The sequence below is a fragment of the Gymnoscopelus microlampas genome (assembly GCF_963454915.1).
Source record: "Gymnoscopelus microlampas genome assembly, chromosome: 24".
Taxonomy (NCBI): Eukaryota; Metazoa; Chordata; class Actinopteri; order Myctophiformes; family Myctophidae; genus Gymnoscopelus; species Gymnoscopelus microlampas.
In genome coordinates this window covers 22,340,970-22,360,468 of record NC_139961.1, presented here as the reverse complement: position 1 = coordinate 22,360,468, position 19,499 = coordinate 22,340,970, and the positions used below count along the sequence as shown (strand labels likewise).

Genomic DNA, 19,499 nt, shown 5'->3' with positions numbered 1-19,499 from the left:
TTTCTGTCTGTCTACCTGTGTCCCTTTTATGCCCATATACGGAGACCTCTGTATATGTCAGTCCTTGTCCCATTTATGCTCATATGGAGATCCCTGAACTCATCAGTAATACTGATGACTTAAGGGATGGCAGATGACTTCAGATGGCATATACTGATTCAGTATATGCCCATATATGGGCAGTCTGTTGATGATGACACGGTTTGTTTGGGTCTGACGTCATGCTGTCACAGTCTGCATGACACACGCCATATTTGGGTGTAGCTGCAGTGGGAACTCTATATATGGTTATGTCTGAGTCATAGTGACAGGCGGTTGTCCGCCGGCCCATTAGTACATTTTAATATAGGATATTGAACCAATGAAATAATAAACAAGAGCATGTGACCAAATAATAGCTACATAGGATCCACTGGAACACGTCTTTTACATTTCCTGAAAGATAACAGTTTATTTTCCACCTGACGATATACAGATGGCTGACAAATTAAAGGAAAACCCTGAATATATGAGTGGACAGACATAATGAGATGCTTCCATACAGGTTTACTGCGTGATACATTTAAGCAGTTAACATCCTAGTAAATACGGTCAAATCATGGTTGGACACGCACATTCAGTGACGGTGATGCTTGTGCATTAGAGCGATATGTAAGAAAAAAGCAGAAGCGCAACTCTTCCTCGTGAACAGACTGTGTCAGCAAGAACAGACTGTCCACAACTACATAGAGAGGTTATAGTAGGGTTGTAATGCATAAAACCATCATTACAAAGACACAACCCCTAAGCATTAGTCTACAGCAGGGGTTTTCAACCGATGGTGGAGGTATTGCAGGTGGTCCCTGACCATCCATTATTTTTTTTAACTTTGAATAACTTACAGGAGTTCTTACTGTATGGTGTGTGTGAGATATGAAATGTGAGCTTACCATAATCACAGTAATCCTAATAATCATATTCAAACAAAATCACTGTACTTTATTAGATATTATATTGATATTATAGCTATTTTCTCCAGCTCCCTGTGGTGCATGAACCCCCCCACCACTATTGTGTGGGATGGGTCTATGATGGACCCACCACGCACAATAGTGGTGGTCCCCAGGTTGCTCTTAGTCAGGATGGTGGTCCCTGGGTCAAAATCAGTTGAAAACCCCTGGTCTACAGAAGAAGAAAAAAATGAATCCAGTGAAACGATAGTTCATGTAAACACGGAAGGCAGTATGTTTATATACTTCATTCATACTCCCCGGACCCCCCCCCCCCCCCATTCGCTAATAGTTATTCAGTCGTACTCCTTTAAGTCAGTACGTTTCAACCTCTTGTCATTTCATTTGCTACAGTTAACTCACTCACGCCCTAATACCCACAGTGCAACTCTGGAGGTTCATTTAAGCAGCCTCAGTTCTCCATTCATTCTACGTGCTTAGCTGTCAGTGCCGGTCGTACAGCTGTCAGTGTTAAAATTCCTCCACTTCCCCGGCCTCCTCCCTGTGGCTTCTGGTTGGTGGGATGGTTCCATAGATGGTTGTTATGGTGGTGGTATGCATTAAGGGTTAAATATGGCGTTGTTTATGTTATGTAATATCTGGTGTGTATGTATTGTTGTTGTTTAATTATTGTTGTGTTATACCTGTTATGCTCTGCTCAGGGGGTTGTGATTGAAGATCTGTGTCATGTTTGCACAGGAATCGTTAATATCACATGAGCAGTCACACCGCCAAGCTTGATTGCAATATCATTGCATATATGGGTAATGGTTAATATGGTAATGGTTAATAAATGGTAAATGGTTCATTAACTGTCTGGTTATTTCTGAGCTGAAGTGTCTAAATGAATTCAGATTCAGCCCACCATCATCAAATCACGGAATCAGGGAATATATATTGAAATTCTTTATTAGGAATAGCCCCTTGAGATGTAGCATCTCGTTTTAGATTAGGAATATGTTTTGTTACAATGGTGTTCCATCCCTCCAGTAGAGTGGGGCTGAACTGTGTCTCTCTCTTCATCGCATTCTTCCTCCACAGAGAGGACTCCATGATGGAGTACCTGAAGATCGCCCAGGACCTAGAGATGTATGGAGTCAACTACTTCGAGATCAAGAACAAGAAAGGCACAGAACTGTGGCTGGGAGTGGACGCCCTGGGCCTCAACATCTACGAACACGAGGACAAGTGAGGACACACGTTTGTATTGATGTACTGTACTTGAGAGGACATCGACATTTTAGTATGCCAATTTTATGAATGCCATTTTTAACCTTAAACCTAAAGCAGAAAATATCAGATATCAGCACTTCGACGTGTTGTGAGTTTGTAGATCCGCAATAACTCCAACCCCTAAACCTAACCTTTAAATGCAAATTGTAAGTCCAACTTCAATTGTAGGCTTAAAATGGCCCTTACAATGTCTATTTCTCAAATTCTTCTATGCTTGTGGGGACATTTAGCACTCCTAAGTATAGACACACACACACACACACACACACACACACACACACACACACACACACACACACACACACACACACACACACACACACACACACACACACACACACACACACACACACACACACAGGAGTGGGAGATATGAATGGATGTTTGTTTGATATAGAGTATTTGGTTGCACACACACTCAAATGAGAGGCACAGGGTTCAGGTTTGGACACTGAACAAACATGAGTTGTTTTGAGTGTGATTGGAGGGCGTCAGTCAGTCTATGTTCAACCTTTCCTCATCCAGAGGTGGATGCTTCTGTAAGGTCCTCAAGTGCACTCTGTGAGCGTCAAGGAAATGCACAGAGAAACGTATACAGAAAAGACGAAGTATTTGAGCGGATGAAATCGATAGAAGAAGTAGTGGAACTCTGCGCTGCACGCAACACTCTCCATTTTATAATTACATTACTTACGTCCACATTATCTCCATGACAACTATGTCCCGGCCATACAATGACATAGTATGGCTCCGCACCAGAATTCTGGTTCTCTTCGTTTGATCTGCTCATTAATCGTCTCTAACGAGTCCAATTGTGAGAAAACGGCTGACATTGGGGAAAAGCTCTCAAGAGGACGGTTTGTTGGGAAACTGTGTGAATGAAAGCTTTGTGAAAGCCACAGGATTTTTAAAAACAGAAAGCAGGCTTGTCCTAATGGATTTATGCCCTATAAACAACTTATATTAGCTTTTGCTGTGTTGTTCACTGAGTTACGATGTGTATTATGTCTTTGTCATGAGTGACGGCCAGCAAACATTATCATCCAGGGCCTTTCCGACTCTCCCACACAGGCTAATGATGCATGACGGAAAGGGGGAAAGGTTATAATTAAATTGGACGCAATGAACTCGCAAAGCATTGGAGATGCGTCAAGTCGAAGTTTGTAATATCCGTATATCATCGATATGGGTTTCGCTCAGAAGGACGGGACACTTTAACCGACGTCGGTAATCAGTGTCACGTTACGAAATCGACCCTAAATTACAGTCTTGAATGTCCCGTCCACATTGTCATTAAGAAGTTTGGAGGGGTGGGAAGCTCTGAGCTTTGAGTGTGGGCAGACTCTGAGACGGTGTAGAGGAGGCACAGGAGGAAAACTGGTGGGAATCAGTTTAGTGTGTGTGTGTGTGTGTGTGTGTGTGTGTGTGTGTGTGTGTGCGTGTGTGTGGTTCTGTAGGTCTACACTCTACACCAGTGAGAGTAGCAGAACTTTGTTTTTAGTTTATTTATTCACACACACAATAAAAATAAATGTAAAGTACATTATGTAATGATTAAAGAGATATTTGCAGGTGAGAAAGGAAACCCTAATGGTGCTTAATCAAAGTCCTCAACAATAAAACACATAATTTACAAACTTTAAATCAAACAACACAAGACAAGAAAAACAAGATTGTGTGCTGTGTAAAGAAAAAACATAAGTGAGGTAAACATGACGTTGCCATATTAAACCCAAGATAAGAAAGGTGTGTGTGTGTGTGTGTGTGTGTGTGTGTGTGTGTGTGTGTGGTTACATTAGGGTATTAGCAGAACCATAGTCTTATAATCTGCTGGACATGTCAGAGATCTATGCTTCCTCTGTAAAACATGCGGATCTACAATGTTTAATTCATGTTCAAATGGATACACATGATTTCATCAGTGGTGTACACTCTTGTTCAGCATCCAGTGAACAGGGATGTTGTCAGCTACACTAAACAAATTACATTTAGACTGCTATTGATTTACCAGCCGAGCAAGTCCATAAATTGTCACATGCCGACATCACAGATGGAAGTTCTACCTCACTGGCAGCGGAAACAGATCTGCTAAAAACCCCTAAAAATACTTAGTTGAGCGGTTTCTTTTGAAACAAAAAAAGGCATGGGTTCCCGAGGATAGTTGAGCGGTGACCCCCTTATTTTTCCCTCTACACCTAATCTCTTCGTCCGAAAATAGCTGATCTACAAGCTCGTTGCGATGCATTTCGTGAAGCACTGTGAGCTTGTACATCTGCTATATTCGCCCATTATGACATGCCCGGAATCGATTCGGAACGCCTGGATTTAAGAGGTTAAAGCAGGAAGCCCTGCCTTATATTTAGCAGTGAAAGGGAGAGACCGTGAGCGAGGGATGGTAGAGGAAGAGTGTCTGCCCATTGTGTGTGTTGGGGAGGGTGTCTTTCCTGTCCTCCCTCATTGGAGCCCCCCGCCCCCCAATTTATGGAAGAAAAGAATGGGTTTTAATCTGGACTCGTGACAGCGTTTCCTCTGTCTGTCCTGCTGCTCCTGGCCCCTGTCTGTCCCCTCTGGACCCCCCTCCCCTTCCAACAATAACCTCGGGTCACCACAACCTGCATCCTTCCCTTCTTGTTCCTCCTTCTGGTAAACGTGGAGGGTATATAGGGGACAGGCTTCCCCAGTCCTTTCGGTAAACCTGAAAGAGTATTGGATTTTCAAAATACCGTTTCCAAGTCCTGAGTAACTTATGGAATTGGAAAATATGAACCACCCTTTATACCAACAACGGTGCAACAGAACAACTGCACAAAAAGTATAGAATATGCCTTGCTGAAAATAGCCCATCTATAAGCTCACAACGTGTCGCATTGAGCTTGTAAACCAGCCATTTTTGCTGAATGTTCACCCTATTATGGCATGGACGTTGGGGTTTGTGTGGTAAAGCCCTATATACTTGGTCGTACGACGAATAGCACAAACAAAATTTATCTACAAGCTTTTTAGTGTTTGAAAATGTTTTATAAGCTGTCAAATTGTGATGCATTGTGAGAAAAAAACAAGTTTTGAAAATGCTTGCCTATAATGACATGTCCAAAATAGGGATGGCAATTTTGAAAGAATAGAATAGGATTTTATTTGTCATTGCACACAAATGCATACACAGTTGTCACAACGAAATTACTTGGGAGCTCCCATGTAAAGTGGTTAAAAGGGAGAAAAGTTTGGGAATTTTAGTGTAGATGTGATAGGCTGTGTCCTCATTGCGTGGGTTGAGGCAGGTCCTCTACTGCATGTGCAAATCAGATCATGAACATTTCAATGTGGTGATTTTTTTTTGAACGAAAATGAGTGAGGGGGCGAAGGTGGTGTTTTTCTCCACCCGAACGCATAATGTTGTATCGTCGCTAGTTGTCAGTGGTTAACACTTGTGAACAGACACCTCAGCAGTCCAAGGATATGCCAGACCTAAATGTCATCATGGATTAAAGTTCTCAGTCACCATGACTGAATTCACTCACTTGGATTCCATAGAAGCACTTTTGGCTTTCTCTAAAGGATGACTGCTACGTGTTGTGGGCGTGGAGATCTGCTATTTTTGGTGTGCGACATGGTGTGCAAACAATCGGCCATAACGCTAAGGGATTTGGCTGGTAAAGTCAACCCCTAATAGATCTAGCAATAATATATGCATGTTCAGAAGCATTTTCCATAAACCTCATTGGTCTTGGATATTTGATTAAAGCTTCAGTCTGAGCTTTCTTCAACTGGTTAGCTTTATGTAAACAGCAAGAACACAGGTTTAGAACATTAAAGCATAACATAATTTTACATTTTGTGCAATTGTGCAAGGAAACAGAGTTGGTGTGGGGGCCTGCTTTCATGCTGTTTCACAAATCGCAGATTGTAACTTGGCTTACTAAAAATGTTTCAGTTGTGAGATTTTGTTTTTAGCTTTGATCGCTGCTGTGTTCTACCTTGCATGTGTGGGACGTTTTAGTACAAGGGGACTGAATGGCACTCATGAGAAATCAGTTTGTTTTAAAATAGACAGAGCCCTTCCTGCAACGCAAGTCACATCTTGTGTTAGCTGGACACCAAAGGTTCTCTTGATCTAAAATGTTGCTGACAAATGCCACACTGAAAGATGACTTACTCATCCTTCCCTGTGTGTAGCCAGAGTGCTCATCGCCATCTGCTGGCTGAATGTTGTAAAATGTTTTCTTATACATTGCTACTTGCTGTATTTCATGGGAGATGTCAGAGTTTGAATGTTGTTCTGCGTAATGGGAGATGTCAGAGTTTGAATGTTGTTCTGCGTAAGACTAAGACCACTAGGGACATAACAGACACCTGTCTGACACATTAGAGTTAGACAGTTTTAGGATGATGAAAAAGTATTTTTATTTTTTTATTACAAATTTGTATTTTACAGTTACAGTGCCAAGGGGTCACTTATCACAAAAGATCAGCATCAACACAGTCCGATCATTTTTGTCAATTGTTACTGGTCATGTCGTCTTGTTGGGTTCTATATTCAGTCCATTTCTCAATTTCGTCGATGAATAGAGTCTCTTGCTATCTTAAAATATGCTCTGCTCATGGACTGGAAGAGTCCCCTTTGTATCATAACCTTGTGACTACTTTTTACTAGCTGCCAATAATACTTTATTTAGGTATATATCTGCTCTTTGTATATTCTCTTGCGTCAAGTTTCCTAGATAAGTACCATATATATTTTAGGTATCTCATAGCCTAATAACTTATTCATCACAGATACAGACCATACATTATTACAATATCTTTACATTTTTTAACGGTTCCAGAATATATGTTCATGGTCAGCATCCATTTGCCCACATAACCTCCAACATGGTTGATGCGCAGATGAAACTTTACCCCTAATCCTTGGAGTTGTAAAATAAAATGGATGACATGCAATTTAATTTTATTAGTTATAATAATTCCGTGCTACGGAATGGTCACAATCACAGAGATGGGAGCATTTGTACATCTACCTTTTGTGAAGTCAAATGATGACACATGTAACCATTGATTATTTCTCCTCCCCAGGTTGACACCAAAGATCGGTTTCCCCTGGAGTGAGATTAGAAACATCTCCTTCAACGACAAGAAGTTTGTCATCAAACCCATTGACAAGAAAGCTCCTGTGAGTTGTGAGCTTGTTGATCTGCTATATTCAAATGTTTTTTATACATTTTAAAACTTCAGACATTTAAGACATTCTGCATAATGAGTACTTTTACTTTAAGTATATTTTGAATACAGTACTTGTAACAGAGTATTTCTATATTGTGTCATTGATACTTTTACTTATGTAAAACATTTGAGTACTTCTTCCACCACTGTGTGTTTGACTCATCGGTGCGTCCTGCAGGACTTTGTGTTCTACGCCCCGAGGTTGCGGATCAACAAGCGCATCCTGGCGCTGTGCATGGGCAACCATGAGCTGTACATGAGGAGGAGGAAGCCAGACACCATCGAGGTGCAACAGATGAAGGCTCAGGCCCGAGAGGAGAAGCATCACAAACAGATGGAGAGGTACTGGAGAGCACACACGCACACGCACACAGAGTAAATAAGCAGGGGTGTAATGGTGATTGTTTTTTTTTTGGGAGCGGAAAGCTATTATCGCTATTTTCGCCATGCACATTGCGCGCATTTTATTTTACCGTAAAGTAGGAATCATGTTTGTATAGGAAATGACTAGTTTTCAGCTTAGTTTATAGTCTTTTTAAACTAATGAAAATAATTCAAGGAATGCCTTGATATGAGTTGAAACTAAAAGTTTGCTTTGAACGAGTATCTTTCTCTTCTTCGACGGTGGCTGAGGCATTGTTGCGTGCAGATAGGATACCGGCAGCAAAGGCTATACTGAAGCCAAAATGCTGTGTTGCTTACTCTGTATGCGAGGAGTGAGAATGCATTTGCACACTCACCTGTTATGCAAAGTCGCCATTTGGGTAGTTGGCTGTGGCTCATGAATCGAGGGGGACGCGTTCTAGCGTGCTCGCGGCGTAAAGAACGACTATCTTTAAATATTAAATATAAACTAACGTTCAAATGTGGAAAATTAATTGGCTAAATAGAATAAAATAAAAGACTTCTCATGTGGTCCTGGGCCCCGGCATCCTTGCACAGCAGCTGGCCTTGCGAGATCACAGAGCTATGTCTCTGCAGACTGCAAGCTACGCTTCCAAGTTACGCCTCTCCCTTGGTGTCCGCAGAACCCAGACTCTGTAGCACCACCACACTGAATACACATGGGAGTCGCACAACGTCACTTTAATAGATACAAAATGATATTGTAGGTCAAGCTGAAATGGGCTATGTGTTTGATAATGATGGTAGACAAGTTTACAATAGGACTTGACCGAAGAAAGTGATCTGAATACCGTGTTTGGTATTGTCCCTTAGGGTAAAACTTCCTTGTTACAAAGGTGTTTGACTGATTGTTTATATTTGCCCATTCCATATCAAGATTGTTCCACTACAGCACGTCGCTTGGAACAATGCAATGTCTGTTCTTCGTAAAACTTTTATTTAATCATTATATTATATTATGTAACCTTATTAAAATGAGGATATAGAATAAGATATAATGTATGAATCATGATCAAGCAAGAGTGCATTTCTCAGCTCCAACCACGGTGCAGAGAGAGAGAAAGATGTATGCGGTCTGTAAATGAAGGTTTACAGCACACAGTATGTTTTTTATATTAAAAATGGGTTCAAAATTCGATACCGTAGGTTGAAACCGTTCAAACCTAGTGTTTTTTTGTATTTTATTAACAAGTATTTGAACATCGTTTTTGATGGACCCAAAGCAAACACACACACACACACACACACACACACACACACACACACACACACACACACACACACACACACACACACACACACACACACACACACACACACACACATTTTAACAATATCCAATTATTCAGCGTCTGGGTAAAAAAAAGAAAAAAGGCACAGACAAATATTGATCATGGTAAGGAACTTGATCTGCATAGACATGAACACAAACAACCAGTAATGCCATTTCACCTTTTATATTGTGAGTAGTTATAAATAAAACGACCACTAGAAGTCAGCCTCTAGTGGCCGTTTATATTATTATATTCATTATAAAATAATTATCCAAGCACTCAAAAAAATGTGGAGGAGAGGAAGTAAAATTTTCTATAAAAATACCAACATGTTTCGACCGGTTAAGGTCTTCATCAGGGCGAGAACAATTTGGGGGTCCATGACATAAAAAGGTTTGAGAATCAGTGCAATAAACTACAAAATGTATCCTTTTCCTTTTAAACCCCCTCAGGGCTCAGCTGGAGAACGAGAAGAAAAAACGTGAGTTTGCAGAGAAGGAGAAGGAGAAGATAGAACGAGAGAAGGACGAGCTGATCGAAAGACTGAAACAGATAGAGGAGCAGACGCTCCGAGCACAGAAAGGTACCTGCGCAGTTAACCCATTAAAGACCTGAAGCCGATTGTAAAAATGCCTACTAAATCCTAACCCTAAAGTCAAAACACGTTCCTTTTTTATTATTATTTTAAAATTGTGAAAATAGTCAATCTACAAGCACACAACTCCTTGCTATGCGAGGCGTTGTGTGCTTTTTCTTTGCTTTTGCGTTTTCTTCCGTAATGTTTTGATTGTAGTAACACATTGGCACTTTGATGCACCGGACCAATGTAATTAATCAAAGAGAAACTTGCTGTTACCTGTAACTGACGCTGTGTGTGTGTGTGTGTGCGTGCGTGTGTGCGTGCGCAGAGCTAGAGGAGCAGACCCGGCGTGCTCTGGAGTTGGACCAAGAGAGGAGGAGAGCGAAGGAGGAGGCAGAGAGGTTGGAGAAAGAGAAACGCGCTGCAGAGGAGGCCAAGGCAGAGCTGGCCAAACAGGCTGCAGACCAGATGAAGAACCAGGAGCAACTGGTGCGTGTGTGGGGGGCGGGGGGCATCCACATAGTGTGTGTGTGTGTGTGTGTGTGTGTGTGTGTGCGCGCGCATTGCGCATGCACCAGCGCCTCTTTGTTAGTACCAATATTGCCCTCAGTATCATGATAGTATCGTGTCAGTATCATGGTCAGTATCATGGTCATTATCATGTATCATTTCAGTATTTTGGTCCCCACATGCAACCCCACAAAGATAGTAAACACACACACGTGTCCCTACAAAGATAATAATATGAACCTGTGTGTGTGTGTGTGTCTCCACAGGCTACTGAGTTGGGTGAATTCACGGCTAAGATTGCCGTCCTGGAGGAAGCCAAGAGGAAAAAGGAAGAGGAGGCGTCAGAATGGCAACACAAGGTAAACTGTTATCCATACTGTGTCAGGTATTAGTTGTTCCAGAAACATCCAGTCTTCTGAAGTAGGGCTGAGCGATATGACTTCAAATCGATATCATGATTATTTCAAACATTTGCCCCGTTTACGATCAATGAACAATTATTTCACTGTGAACGTGTAGATCTACTATTTTCGCCACCATTGTACAACAAAGTACAGCATAATATAGGGCTTAAGTGGTTAATCAGATTAATCAATTTAGTAGATTGTAAAAAAAATCGATTTGATTTTTTTCATGTTGAGTCATTGATAAATATATCAAAGATTTGCTTCTCTGTTATTTGATTAACCTACGGGTTATTGGTTCTAAATTGATAGTCGACTTCGATGTATTTCCGGTTAATTGCCCAGCCCTATATTGAAGGCTTTCCCTTCCTTTCTTTTCCCTTCCCAGGCCATGTCAGCCCAGGAGGATCTGGAAAAGACCAAGGATGAACTGAAGACGGCAATGACGACTATGCCCGTGCTGGCGGCCGTGCCAGCGGGCGGGGAGAACGACGAGCAGGACGAGAGCCACGCGGAGGCCAGCGCAGACCTGTCCAATGAGGGCGTCAGCGACTTTGACCTGCGCAGCGAGGAGGAGCGTGTCACCGAAGCACAGAAGAATGAGCGTGTCAAACAGCAGCTGCAGGTACAATGTGCTGTTATGAAATGTAAAAGAAATACGCAGAAAAGAAAATATGTTTTTAGAAAGAAACTATTTTATTTTTTTAATACAATTCTACTAATGGGTTGAGGAATGTTCTCTCACTTCACTCTAATTCAGATTGCCTCTGGATAAAGTGTGTTGTGTGCAGTGTTGGGGTCATTACACAAAAAGCTATGTATTACACATTACTCATTGCTTACAAAAAAGTAATGCATTGCTTCACTTGTCTGTCTAAGTAAAATAAAAATCAGCACACATGCCTATCCTAAATTGAGAGCCATACAAAATATATTTACCATCACATTGTTATACTTTTGCTCAACAAACAAATGCAAAGTAATGTGCATATTTCCACCCATATAATTTTGAGATCGTGCTAGGATTTTATGCATGAATGACAAGCAGGTACGTAAACACTTACAGCATCATATTTTGGATTGAACAATTTGAACATAAACAAGTAATATACATTTTATATAGCAGGTTCAACTTGCACAAACACATTAATAAGCTACATTATCATTTGTGCATTGAGCACATGCTGCGTGCTTAATGGTTTCTCAATAATCTGTTTGAACACATTTTCTAATCAAAGGTACTGCAAAAAAAATGGGCACAGATTAATCCCTCATAACGTGGCTCAGCTGACCTGTTATGGCCATAAATTATAGGCTACAGGTTGTACTGTAGCTAATAGGCAGTGGATGCCGACCATGCGCCTGGTTGGGACAGCTTTGGGAAAGTTCCAAGTTCCATGTTTTTAAGACATTGCGCAAGAGTTGTGCCCGTAGAGATAACATTACTGATTCCCCTACTGGTCAAATGTTGAATTGCATCTTCTAATGCAAAATATTTTGGAACCGGATGAAAACCGAGGCAAATTAAATACTTTCTTCAACTCGTTAGATAGATTTTATTGCCAGCTAAAATTTAAAACATCTGAGAGAGTGGCGCAAATGCTTTACTTTTTGGATACGATGTGCAGAAAGGGGTAAGAAACATGTAAAGTGGAAAATGTGCGACAAGGCCTACAGCATACGGCAGAAACTAAAGAGGGACCTCATCTCGGAGCTACATAGCGGAGGGAGAGGTTCCGTAGGGGCTAGCAGCGTGCTATCTATCAGTGTTGCCAGATTATGTGAGAGAAACAAGCGACCATGTCTATGAAAACCTACATTCACTGTTTCTCATTGTCGCTCCCAGAGAGAGAGATTGATTGATTTGACCTACTTTTGCGCTGTGGTGATGTAATTAATTGGGAGCAGGTGTGTAAGATTCCAATAGTATAAACATTTTAATTGGCTTTCATATACTCGTAATATTCTTTTTTTTCAAATTAGATTTGGCCTTATAGATCGAAATGTGCTCAGTTTTGGCTATTTTCTGGGTGCTAATTTCAATAAATTAATTAATGTATTGATTATTCGAATAACCGTTTTCAAAAATGTTGTGTACACGTCAGCAGTGGTGGAAAAAGTACTCGAATGTTGAGTAAAAGTATCAATGCACGATTTTCCTGTCAATAAGTTATTTTTTTAGACACCAGTCCCCTGTTCGTTTGTCAACAATGATCTAAATGGGAAGTTTATTTCAGCAGCTAGAATGTGACTGGCTGTGGGTGGAAATCTTGTATGTTCCTTTTTTATTATTATTTAAAAACAATTTAAAATCGTGAAAATAGCCAATCTACAAGCTGTAATTATTAATAATTAAGAAATACTATATTTTAAAGAGTGAAAAATCAACTAAAGTCATTATTAGTGCAAGTTCAAAAATAGCAGATCTACAAGCTCAGAACGTGTGCATCGCAACACGTTGTGAGCTTGTAGATCTGCTATTTTCAAATAGCTTATAGGTATAAAATAGGGCTAAAGTGGTTAATGTATGTTTTATAATGATTTATATCTGCAAATTAACTAGTAACTAAACATTTCAAATAATTGTTGTGGAGTAAAAGTATAGACAATTGGAAATACTCCAGTAAAGTAAAAGTACCTCAAAATTGTACTGAAGTACAGTACTTGAGTAAATGTACTTGTTACTTTACACCACTGCACATCAGTGAAGAAAAAAAGAAAAAACGCTGGGAACATCCATTTACAAGTGACTTTGCAGGGAAACAAGCCCAAAGTCGCTTATAATAAGCAGACCTGGCTGCCCTATACCCTAGGCTGAAAGCAATGTCTCAAGAACAGCAGAGGGGGCGCTGTTTTTCCTTTTTATTTGTAAATGGGTTCCCACATTGGGCTGGGCATTAGCATTTCAATGGCAAGTCGGCTGACTGACTAAATGCCAACTTTTGCCAACCAAATACCAGTCTGTTGCAGTCTGAAGTAGTCTGAAGTAGTCAGAACCAGTCTGTTTGGTCTGTAAGGGGCTATAGAGCTTTTCAGTTCAAGTGGTAACGTTTTAACGTGTCCACCTTATGTTTCACCTGGATGCAACCGTCGCAGTGTGGATAGCTGTTGTGAAGAGTCTTTAGGCATCCGTGTTGTGTTGGATGTTTCATCTTCATATACTGTACGTGTGCATTGTTGGTTGTATGTAATGGAATCCTCCTCCTTCTCTTCCAGACGTTGAGCTCGGAGCTGGCCCAGGCCCGCGACGAAACCAAGAAGACCGCGAACGACATGCTGCACGCCGAGAACGTCAAGGCGGGCCGAGACAAGTACAAGACGCTGCGGCAGATCCGCTCGGGAAACACCAAGCAGCGCATCGACGAGTTCGAGTGCATGTGAGAGAGAGAGAGAGCACAGCGCCCTCCGCCCGCCCCCTCTACGCACACCTCCACCTCCCCTCCCCCAACCCCTGTTCCCCCTGGGGGTTATTACCCTCTCCTCTCATCCAGCGGCACTCGCTTTTCTTGGACAAACAGAGACTGCCGTCCTTGTGACTCCCCCCGCTGTCCCAACCCCCCCCTACAACGCCTCCCCGACCCACGTGACGACGAATCAGGGGGGGTGCGGGAGCTGCAGCCGCCTCGTCCGTCTTTGCCAAAGTCCCGAACGCGTCGGGTTAGCCGCCTGCCACGGAGCGCCTACAAGTACCTTGCCTGCGCATCACCATGCCACTCTGCAGTTGGAACAGAGAACCAACCTAACCGCTACACTTGTTGCCCTCAAGCAAAGGGAAATGGAGATACTGAAATGGAAACTATTTGGATTTATTTTTTCCTATTCAGTTTTTTTTTTGTTTTAGCAAATAACGGCTGTTGAAAGCTTCTTTTTGTTTGGCTTAACAAGCTTGCATTAAGCTAGTATTATCTCCTGTGTTCAGTTGAAAAGAAAAGTATTTGTCCTTTTTAAAGTGCTTTCCCTCTGCTGTTTGACTCATTTTATTAACGCCCTGTTCTTTTGTTTGTTTGTTTTTAGGTTGTTGACATTGTACATGTTGCGATTTAGGGTTGGACCCAGATTTAGGAATAAAGATTTGAGTTTGGGGATAAAATGTGGGTCATTTTCACTCAAGGGAGATGAGGGTAAACTGGGACTGGAGCTTTTCTCGGCAGTAAAGCGCCACCAAGTGGCGACAAAGCATTTCACATACTCCATTATGGTAAATTGTCTTTAGCATCCAGTAAGGAGCCGGGTTGGGGTCAATTCCAACTGTAATTTGAAAGTCTAATTTACAGTTATCATACTGTATTCACTTGTTTGTTTTTGTTCTGTTTTAGACCGAATACAGGCACAATTGTAACAGCAGGATTTTCAAATGTCAAAGAAAACATGATTGTTTTTGTGTGAATTGAGAGTGATGTGAACCTCGGTGGCATGCGGTGGAGGTTAAGAACAAATGAATGTAGCAAAGGGAACAAAAGGGAATGCTTCGTTTTCATGTACTGACATATTAAGATATCATACGGACAGAACGTGCCACTAAGTAACATTGGAGATAAGCTATCGCCCTCGAAGTGTTATGAAGATAAGCGTGTTGATAAAGCGCGTGTGTGTGTCCTCCCACATCCCAGTGTTGTCCGGCCCAGTCACCATTGATGGTTTTCTCTGCCTACCAGCTCACAAAGGTACCCAGGGTGTATGGGATGGACGGACAGACGGATGGCTAAGTGTCCCGTACACGGTGTCGTCTGTCCTTCCATGTGTGTACAGCACTGTTTCTCAACATCGGGTCCAGGGACCGCCAGACCCCTTGTGGGTTTGTAAATCTGAGTGTGTGCAAATGGAACCAAATGGGTAAAGGTCCATTTGGTCCCATTTGCACACTCTCAGAGTTAAATAAACACTGAGGATCCTACAGTGAAGATTGTGGTCCCAGAGATTGAAACAAACAAAGGTATCAGATGGAGGGTCTGTGGCCTAATGCATATCAAACTGGGGGTACTTGAAATGAAAAGGGTTGAGAATCACTGGTGTACAGTTATGTGTGTGTGTGTGTGTGTGTGTGTGTGTGTGTGTGTGTGTGTACAGCTGTAGCTGTGGAAGCTGCGTCCTGGCGCCTCTCTGGCTGGGGAACATATGAAAACATCAGTCCTTGACCCCAGGACAAATGTCTACCTCAACAGTCTTAACCATGGTGACTGGCCAGTCAAACACTCCCACCTCCACCTGAAAAGAGTAAGGTCTCGACTTAACGTTCAACTTAATTAAATACAAATTCTGACATTCGATTTTGGTAACCATCAGGTATCTCTTGATCAAATGAAACGTAGTGTATTTACTGAAGCTGTCTGTAAGTGAAGACGGTGGGCGAGACTTTAATTCTTTTCATTTGATATGTACTCCACTCCGCCGCACCTGTCCTAGGCTTACAGGTGTGCAAAGAGACTCTTAGTAAGTTGGTTCAGCTGATGTTCTTGGGCGATCGCAAGAGGATGTTTTAGTTTTGCTTGAGATGTACCTACCTAGGTAGGTTATTACGACTGAAGTGGTTTTAGTGAAGAGGTGTTAAGAAACACTAGTTTTAACACATCTTTTAACCGATCTCCTGTTCCGGATATCTGCCATTGTATCTACAGTAGCAAATCTCATCCAGTACAAATACAGACCAGGCCAAATTCATGTTGTAATATCTGATGCTACTTCTTTGTGCCCGGACAACAAACTAGGTGCTTTTTTTTTTCTTTTTAATGAGTGAACCTTGAATATTAGTTTTTATTTGCAATATGATCAAATTGATTTGTGTTTATCATTTGTTGTTACTTGACAGCTGGTGTCATTTGATATTTTAATAGTCCGAGTTTTAAAGGTAAAAGCACTTGTTGGGAATGTGACACTGAAACCTGCTTGTTCTTTACTTTTCTTAATTTTTCGTTTTTTAAGTTTAAGCCACTAAAAAGGATTGCATTTGCCAGATAGCAGGTTAATTACACTGTGCTTCCAACAAACTCATGATGTTTTGTAACGTGCTCAAATAGACCTATACCCAACAGCATGCTTCAGTGAGTTAGTTGACTTCATTGGAGGGGACAACATTGGGTTTGTTAAGGGTTCAGTAAGGAGCCACTGGGCAGAACCTGTCACCTCCAGAGAACATGACTCCAGTCAGTGATCATGCAAGCTTTGGCACCAGCTGTCACCTATTATTTCCCCTTACGTTCATTTACGTACAAGATGGATTGCAGTTGCACCATTCCATTGGTTCACAAATAAAAGTGTATTAATTTTGAGCATGTTTTTCTTTTCTTTTCTTGGGTGCTTGGCTTTTTTGTCACGCAAAAAGATGGGATGTTGTGGGTGTATGATTTATACAGCTTGCACTTTGTGAAATTCTGAATGTAATACAATTTTCTCCCGCAATTGAAGGCATTTGTGTAGGGAAAAAACACATTGTTGCTGTCGTGTGGAAACCTGTATGTCCAAAACCGTTATTTTAAAAACATTTTGAAATGGTGAAAATAGCCAATCTACAAACTCACAACGCGTTGTGTAGATCGGCTACTATTTTCACTACTTTTGTGCGACACTTGTATGATGAAGTAGGGCATTCATTTACAAAATAAAATACGTTTTATAGAGGTTTCTGCCCGAAAGCAACGATATGAAAAAATGTATGACATACTGTACCATATTATAAAAACAAATCTTACTATGTAGTTAAGCAAGGGATAATGCATGGGGAGGTAGTCATTATTGAAATTTAAAGCCCGACAGGGCGATTAAGCACCGAGGCGAAGCCGAGGTGCTTAATCGCCCTGAAGGGCTTTAAATTTCAATAATGACTACCTCCCCATGCATTATCCCGCTTATTACACGGCTACTTAATAAATACATTTACCCAAAAGTAACAACAAAACGAAGTATTTCCTTGCTTACGGCAATGAAAGTATTCCATAAGTATTGGGCTGGGCGGACAAGTTCGCCTCGCAAAAACAAATGACGAAATGGAAAAAAACTCGCCCCAAAACACACTCGCCCCCCATTCTATTTACTGCCGATTTGCCTGTAATACCGCCGGATTTGCCCCGGGGCGACTGTGTTTTGGGGTGAGCGTTTTGGTATTCCCCCGTTGTTGTGCCACGATAAACAAGGAAGTGCAATGGATCAAATAGAATGACTTCTCGGTTATTGCATCGTCTATTTCTCACTTCAAATGTTTTCAAAAACATTCTTGAGAGCAACGTTTAGTTGTAAATGACATTGTTTGTTTGTTTACATGACTGTCATGTTGGATAAAGCATATAACCAAGCAGCACAGGTTGACATGAGCAGGTGTTCTGAGTCTCTGATTACACAGCGGTCCGTTATAGAGCTCATCGGTCATTATCCAGAAATAATGACCGATGACTGACCAATCAGAATCGAGCATTCAACCAAGCCGTGTAATAAACAAAAATAATCCACAGCAAACACACATTCACACCACTCAGTTCAAATTAAATCTGTTAACAAAAATATTCTAGTAAACATTTTTTGATTTAGGTGAAATGGCTTCTTTGCACTTCTTCCATCGTGTGGGTATATTGTGCAACTATGATGTCTGTTCTTTAATATATGGTGGCTTCCGTTGGAGCCTTATTTTTTTTCTTTATTTCATCATACCATTTTGTAAAATTGACTCAAGAACACTATTTATTTACTTGCCAACAATAATTAATTGATACCTTGTAAATAAGCTCTGTCCCTCTCTGTCTCTATTTACTTAAGATTCAAATGTCAATTCTCTCTTAAAATTAACTTGAACTGTAGGCTATTGTATTTTTTACACAGGGGTCACCTGCCAGTAATCTGTGACTGAAAAGTATGAAGCATGGAATGGTAAGCAGCGGTGGAACAAAGAACATACCTGAGAGTGACATGGGGCCTATTTCACGAAAGCAGAATTGGGGGTTAAGCCTGGAAATTTAGCTGTGAAGTTAGCCTTGTCCAGCCTAGTTTACGTAATCCAGTGCCTTGTTCAAGTTTTTCCACAGTTAATTCAACACATGTGTTTGTATATGGACTCATTTTAATGACCCTGCATTCAAATAAAATGGAATAAATACAATAAGATATAATCAATTTAAAGGTAGGGTAAGTGATATTCTTCGGTTAAAACATAGTATTTTGTTAAAAGGTTAAAGCACTTTATTCTGATAGTAATCATTGCTATAGAGTGTTTGTTCAGCTGCAGGAGTCTCCCTGTATCTCCAGCTCTTTAATAAACAGAAAATACATTTTCCGGTAGGTGTCAAAATCTCAGCCAATCAGGAGAAAGTACCCATTTTAAGCTTAATTTTTATAGTGTTCCAGTTCCAATTTTGCATGCTCATTTCTTAGTGTCATCACTTCCAATTTCACTTGTTTAATCTATATCCTGATTGAGTTCTCTATCCTGATTGGATAAAATTGGAAATTAAACTGAAACGTAAATGCATTTTCTGTCTTATGAAGAGCTGGAGAGACATGGAGACTCCTTTTACTGAACAAACACTCTATAGCAATGAGTACTATCAGAATATAGAGCTATTTAACACTTATTTTAACCAAAGAAAATCACTTACCCTACCTTTAATTATATTACTGAAATAGAGTGACCATGAATCATAATTGTTTCACAATGACTCATGTGATACTGTATGTCATTGTCACTCTGTTAACACTATAGTTCATATTGTTGTTAGATGTTTGATAATATATTATAATATACAACACCCTGCCTCCCTGCCTCCGCAGCTGTTCTCCCATCTTGGATCTTCAGGACAGTTCGTCCGTGAAGGGGAGAAGCTACCTAAGTCAGTTTTGGTGCGCGGGCACCAAAACCAGAGGCCGGACAGCTGGGCGCAGCACAAGAGTGGAGGCTCCTGGTTGA

General features: G+C 41.0%; 1 protein-coding gene across 1 annotated transcript in view; it reads left to right on the top strand.

Annotated features, from left to right (window-relative positions):
* LOC311040435 (radixin-like) overlaps positions 1-16,878 on the top strand; it is a 37,737-nt gene extending 20,859 nt beyond the window's left edge. Inside the window, exons 8-15 of the mRNA XM_084050718.1 lie at positions 2,031-2,177; positions 7,293-7,389; positions 7,618-7,781; positions 9,571-9,701; positions 10,027-10,187; positions 10,475-10,567; positions 11,001-11,237; positions 13,829-16,878. Of these exons, the coding sequence (XP_083906844.1) occupies positions 2,031-2,177; positions 7,293-7,389; positions 7,618-7,781; positions 9,571-9,701; positions 10,027-10,187; positions 10,475-10,567; positions 11,001-11,237; positions 13,829-13,993 (1,195 nt within the window). The 3' untranslated portion in view covers positions 13,994-16,878. The remainder of the gene's footprint in view (positions 1-2,030; positions 2,178-7,292; positions 7,390-7,617; positions 7,782-9,570; positions 9,702-10,026; positions 10,188-10,474; positions 10,568-11,000; positions 11,238-13,828) is intronic.
* The last annotated feature ends 2,621 nt before the right edge of the window (positions 16,879-19,499 follow it).